This window comes from Crinia signifera, chromosome 9 (assembly GCF_055691185.1).
Source record: "Crinia signifera chromosome 9, ASM5569118v1, whole genome shotgun sequence".
Classification (NCBI taxonomy): Eukaryota; Metazoa; Chordata; class Amphibia; order Anura; family Myobatrachidae; genus Crinia; species Crinia signifera.
This window is the reverse complement of record NC_139225.1, coordinates 24,539,911-24,546,721: the sequence shown is the minus strand read 5'-3', so window position 1 is coordinate 24,546,721 and position 6,811 is coordinate 24,539,911. Positions and strand designations below refer to the sequence as shown.

The window sequence follows — 6,811 nt, the reverse complement described above, 5'->3', positions numbered from 1 at the left end:
GGGGGCTGACGGGGGACTCCAGTGTCTCTGAATTGGTGTTGGGTCAGCCACTGATTGCAACTGGTGCAGGGGCCGGTAGCAGTTGGTGGTGTTTTGAAACCGGCTCCAGCCGAAAGCATGTGGACTGACAGCCAGTTAGGAGCCACTAAGGGAGGGCCCTGCCTGTTTTCTCAGTCCCCACAATTTCTGATGGCAGCCTTACTTTGGGGGCTATTCATTAAGCTGTGAAAGAGTGGAGAATTTACTCATGGCAACCAGTCAGCAGCTACGTATAATTGTATAGGATGCGCTTTGATACATGTTACTTCACAGCTGAACCCTCTCCTGCGCGGCGTGTTTGTCATTCTCCTGTTTTATCTCCCAGGTCTCCTCAGCGATGCGGGCTGTTATTCATCCAGGAACGCAGACGGAGCGCCTCGATGTTGCCACCAGGAGCGGGATAATCGGTACATCATGGGACCGGCCTTTCTTGTCCAGCTGCGGTAGCACGCCTAGCTGATAACCGCTGCATGGGACTAAATATTCAACATGTGTGTAGCTTTGAAGCTGATCCCATGTATGTGGAAGGTAAGGGCTCACAGTGTTCTGGGTGGATGGTGTCAATTTTATTTCTTATTTGTTTATATAGTGGATGAGATTTATCAAAGAGAACAAGGGGAGAATGTACTAGATGAATGATCGTTAGATTATGGTTGCTATGGGCAACTTCTCCACCTGTCCTCTTTCAAGTGCTGTTGTTTATCTAGAGCAGGGATGGGGGAACCTTCGGCCCTCCCGCTGTTGTTGAACAAGACATCCCAGCATGCCCTGCAACAGTTTTAGATTGGCCAAATAGCAAAACTGTAGCAAGGCATGCTGGGATGTGTAGTTCAACAACAGCTGGAGGGCCGAAGGTTCCCCATCCCTGATTTAAAATACCGACCATTTGATTGCATTCCTACCTGTTTATTTTGCTACGGGGCATTCGCGTCTGTAGTAAATCCCAAGCCCTTTCTGTGATATTTATTATATGCACATATTAGTGTTCTTTCTAGCACCTTACACTTTTCACGACCCATGCAGTTCCTCTTTCCTGCCTTGGGGAGTCGGCCTCTGATTTGATGCTTCTAGCACATTGCGGTCTGTATCTCAGTGCTGAGCTGCAGGCCAGACTGTGCTAGAAGTGACTCCCCTCAGACAGGAAAGAGGAACTGCACGGGTTTTACAAAGTGCTGGGTGTTCTAATGATCACTACACATCGTCTCTGGCTCCTTTGGATTTTTTGGGGTCTTATTTTGAGCTAGCTGGCTCCTGAATTCTGCATTTTGTTCTTCCCGAATATAGTATGTACACAGGTGCATAAAGTGCCGACCAGGGTCCTGTTAAATTTGAGTTTGTATGTTCTCCCCGGATTTAAAAGTTAGTTGTGCACTAGGTCAACTGTGACAAAAAGTCGACACAAGTGGTCGACGCGGTAAAAGGTCGACACCACTTTTTTTTGAAGTTCGTGTTTGTACTTCATTATCCATGTTGACACAGAGTGAAATTGTACATTTAGAGTGAAGCGATCCATGCGAGGGGGGCACGTTTCACTAATTGGGCACCATGTCGACAAATGTTGACATAAACAACAAAAACCCCATGAAAAACATATGTTGGCCTTTTCCGGTATCAACCCTTGCCATGTCGACCTTTTGCTTGTGTTGACCTATTGTGTGTCAGCATTTTTCATGCATCGACCCTGTTGCTTGTCGACTAATAGTGCTCGACCTATTGGCTGTCGACATAGACCCTGTAATAACTTATATTCCACACCGTTAATTGGCTGCTGAAAAAGTGGACACTAGTGTGTGTGTGTGTGTGTGTGTGTGTGTGTGTGTGTGTCCGTCTTTGTGTATTGTAGGGAACACACACACACAGCTCGGTCATTCAGATGGGCTTTGCTCAGGTGCCCGTCTCTACGGCCATTGATTCCGTTGATTCCTCACCCAGTGTAAATGTACCTCTGGAATCTTTCTGAGATGCCGATGAGGTTTTCCCAGAGGCAGCTGCTATCCGTGTGTATCCACCTGATAATGGATGGCCTTTATGTACGCTCATCTCCATTAACCTTTTGTCTTCTTTGTAAATACTCTTATTGTCACTGCAGACACAACGAGCGCAGAGGATACATTCTTATCATTCCCAAGATACTCTCCCCAAGTATTAAAGACATAAATACCATGTTGGTTTTCCTAGTAGCCGGATCTCCCGGACATCAGTAATGCCGGGCCTGTTCTCGCTCTAGTACTCATCTCATGTTCACCTAAATATTCTGCAGAATTATTATTGTAGGTTTACCAAAGTGGAACAAAACTCACAATGAATGCATGAAATGCACAGCTGTAATCATTACTAACTGTCACATTTCCCAGGCCATCTAGCTGGGGCACAGATGTAATCATTACTAACTGTCACATTTCCCAGGCCATCTAGCTGGGGCACAGATGTAGTCATTACTAACTGTCACATTTCCCAGGCCACCTAGCTGGGGCACAGATGTAGTCATTACTAACTGTCACATTTCCCAGGCCACCTAGCTGGGGCACAGATGTAGTCATTACTAACTGTCACATTTCCCAGGCCATCTAGCTGGGGCACAGATGTAGTCATTACTAACTGTCACATTTTCACACATGCTGCATTCATTCCTACTATAGAGACACATGAACTGTTGGTGGATCTTTATGACAGGTCTGGCCACCCCTGTTCTAGGACAAGACCCAAGGCCAAGATTTTTTTCCCATTTTTGGGGACTTTTTCATACTTTCTAATTAGTAACAGTACAGTGTCTCGATTTTGAGGTTCCGAATTACACTAATTGCTGGTCCAAATCCTCAGGTGTTGACGTAAGACCCTCCAAAAAACCTCACGTCAACCCTTTTATGTGTCGACCCTTCTCCTATCGACATTTAGCCTGTGCTGACCTTTTGTCAATGTTCATGACCTTGTGTCACTAGGGCATGTCGGCCTTTTGGCGTCGACCTATTGACTTTCTATTGATATACTATAGACCTTTCTATCCTGAACCCTCATGCGCCAGGTGTCCTGAGACTCCGTTGACATTTTTTTTTTTTGCTGAAAATGCGTCTTGGTCGCAATGGGATGTGACTGGGTCGCACCAGGAGGCTGCACTGATGGATATGATATGCAACACTTGTACATCTGTGTGTGACGCAGGGGCGCATTTAGTGTCTGGGCCCATTCCTCTCTAGCCAGCTTAGTAACCACTATGGTTGGTAGTAGACTGTAGCACTGGGCCAGAGTACAGCATGCATGTGCCAGTCTCTGAGACACAACCTTTCCTGCTGAGCGGGGACCGCAAACACGTCACTGGAGCCCCCATCTCTGTCTGGGTCCAGGACTCCTTTCCCAGCAGTCCCCCCGATGGCTGTTCGGTACTTTGACCCACGAGTTTTTCAGAAGATGTTATCCCATGGGTAGGATTTTATTGCAGCACACAGGGGCGTAACTATAGCACTGCAGCCCCCGCGACCGCGGGGGGGGTGCTGTGCATGTGCGGGCGCCGGGGGCTGCAGTGCTATAGTTACACCCCGCCGTCATCCCCCACAGTCTTTACCTGTCAGTCTTCAGTACGTGCTGGTCCCTTCTCCCTTCTTCTGCTATGAGGACCACAACAAAATGTCCGCCCCATGTAGCAGAAAGTTCTCTGAAACTGTCTGCTGCATGGGGGCAGACATTTTGTGGTGGTCCTCATAGCAGAAGAAGGGAGCCGGGACCAGCGCGTACTGAGCGTAGGTAAGACTGCGGGGGATGGGGGGGATTGCATGGGCGGCAAGGCGGGGGTTGGTGCGGCGGGGCGGGCGAGGGTTGGTGCGGCGGGACGGGCGGGTGGGTGGTGCGGCGGGGTGCGTGGGTGGGCGCCCTCCCTTTAACGGCGGGGGGGGCGCCCAAAAGCTAGTTACGCCACTGGCAGCACATACGTACTGCGAGCCGTACACATGCCAGATTATCGCTAATCGCCCAGCCAGTGAAATCGCAGGTCTGAATCAGGCTGTGAGACATTGGGATCCCAGTATTAGAACTTACATATATTGGCCTGAGAATTTGACACTCAACTGGCGACTGATCTCTCCATTGGCAGAGAACCTGACACATGTTTATGCAGGAGAAGAGGTGGGTGGAGTTTGTGCAGGGTTTATAACAGTGGGAGAAACTGAGCCAGTATCTAATCACTAAACATTCTCTATTTATGGCTTAAATACCGGACCTGCAGCCAATCCATGCAGCCGAGAGGTAACCGTAACACTGAGCGCGGCAGACTGAGCAGCGCTACTGCCTAGAGGCCGTACCGCATAATGTAGCCGTCCAATCTCCGGTCTGCAGGGTGATATAAATATTTTGGCAACATGACTTTTAGTATAGCGGCTGATTCTGAGCTGGGAGCCAAGGAAAAATACCAAAGTATATATGTAGCAACGCTCATCACTGCCGCGCTGCGTACGTATACCGCCAGGGACTAGACGCGCCAGACCCTTGCGGCACATTTACTATGGATCGTGAATAGACGTGAGGGCCACGATTACACTTTCGAGCTGCGTTTCTTAGCTCAGATCTAAACTGTCATCTAAAAAAATAAAGCTGCCCAGGATGTGTGGGCTACATGCAAAAACAGCCAGTATTTGCCCTGCATACAAATTATTTTCATTTTTTTTTTTTACCAGTTTCTTATATAGCGCACACATATTCCGCAGCGCTTTACAAGAAAAGAAAAGTTGAACATTCACATCAGTCCCTGCCCCAGTGGAGCTGACAATCTTTATTCCCTACCACATGTACACGCACACACAGACATGCTAGGGTTAATTTGTTGGGAGCCAATTAGGCTGCCAGTATATTTTTGGATTGTGGGAGGAAACCGGAGTACCCAGAGGAAACCCACGCAAGTACGGGATGAATATACAAACTCCGCACAGTTAGGGCCATGGTGGGAATTGAACCCGTGACCTCAGTGCTGTGAGGTAGTAATGCTAACCATTACACCGTCCATACGGCCTGGGTACATGTATTTGCACCCCCATGCAGGGCAGCATGGTTTGTTCCAAGTGCAGTGTTACTTGTTTTATTTTTCCCAGGATCTTTCCCGGTAAATTGTAGGCAATGACACTGATTTTGCATCTGGTAAATATTCTCTCCCCCCATTGTTAAATTCAGTTTTGTGTCTGTAAATCTGCATTTTAGTACATAATGTCCATTGACTGTTCTTCAAATGCTGAGCCAACTCCATCGGATGATCATTTACGGATCCAAGCAGCTGTCGTTCCATGAAAAGTTTTTTGGGAAAGAACTTAACGTTTGCCAGAGTTTAGAACTGTCTGTAAATGAGACCAACTCGTTAAATACAGCTGTCAGAATTGTGCCCCGCTAAGAACATCGCTTTCCCCGCATGGTATGATCATACGCGTTTTTCTTCTTGCGATGTTCAGTTTCATAAGGCGTTCTGAAACACTACGTTGTCCCGGGTTACAAGCTGCGATTCCCAAAATCCTTCACCGCAAACATGACGTGCTGTACTGTCCGACTTATGGGATGCACATTGTCAGCAGACGGATGGGCGTAACTCACATTTCTACCCAGTTGTGGAATACGTTTGGAAGCTTCGCCTTCACCGGCGTCCAGAACGGAGCTCCGATGGCTTCAGATATGGCGGCCATGTTCTTACCTATCTTCAGGTGTCTGTGCAGGTGGCCACCGCTGTTACGCCTCTGAGTCCGCTGCTCCAGATGTGCGGCATTGTTACAAGCTGAACTTGCAGTACCGGGATTTAATATACAGATTCCATAGTGTGAACATTGTTTTCTTGGCGCTTCTTCTATTGCATGTTATTGGAAAAATCTGCTCTGTGATGTGGTGACATACGAGCTGTCAGTTTACTCCGAATGCATCCACTCGGCACGGGCACACCCGCGTCCAGATTCCTGCTCCGCCGGCACAAACGCTAAATGTGTTGCTATTGTGTAACATCAGTTGTAGAGTTCTGTTACTAGGGGCTCTTTATATTATTATTGATACAGAAGCCATAACGTAGATCATCGCAATTAATCAATAAATTATCGCAAGGGCAGCAATCTACTTATTTATGTAGCACCTTCTAGAACACAGGTTCTCAAACTCGTTTCTCGGGACCCCACGCAGTGCATGTTTTGCAGGTCTCCTCACAGAATCACAAGTGAAATAATTAGCTCCACCTGCGGGTCTTTTAAAATGTGTCAGTCAGTAATGAGTGCACCTGGGAAAGGTGAACTCAGGACCGAGTTTGAGAACCCCTATTCTAGAAGTTAATAAATATAATCTAATTGGTTGCCCGTAGCAACAGGCCTTCTTCAATAGAACTCAATCAATAAACCCCTTGAAGTGGTATTTCAGCATCTACAGAATCTGGTAGTGGGGGTCTCAGGTCATACATGCCGACTTTTTAAAACTCCTCTCCAGGAGAAGCCCGGAGGGAAGTGAAAGGTGGGCGGGATGTGGCTATGTTTTGGGGGAGGCACAAGACTGACATCACTAAGCCCCCCATGACAGACAGTCGCATTAATTCACAGGTCTGTGGATGGGGGGAAGGGCTAAAATGACAGGATTTGTGTCATTTTAGCCCCGCCCCCTCCCCGTGAAATTTGGAGTTTCATTCCGCGGGGAAGGGGGGAGCAGGGGTTGTGGTGAGAATGCGGGAGACTTGCGCACCTTCCTGGGGGGCCGGGAGGGGGACATGATTTGCGGGACCCTCCTGGCCATTCCGGGAGGGTAGGCAAGTAACAGTGCCTGCACAGTTAGA

At 48.1% G+C, this 6,811-nt stretch overlaps 1 protein-coding gene across 1 annotated transcript in view; it reads left to right on the top strand.

Moving 5' to 3' along the window:
• The first annotated feature begins 367 nt into the window (after window positions 1–367).
• The window catches only part of LOC146036812 (collagen alpha-1(V) chain-like), a 108,931-nt gene continuing 102,487 nt past the window's right edge, over window positions 368–6,811 (top strand). The window contains exon 1 of the mRNA XM_083160685.1: window positions 368–567. Within this exon, the coding sequence (XP_083016811.1) occupies window positions 510–567 (58 nt within the window). The 5' untranslated portion in view covers window positions 368–509. The remainder of the gene's footprint in view (window positions 568–6,811) is intronic.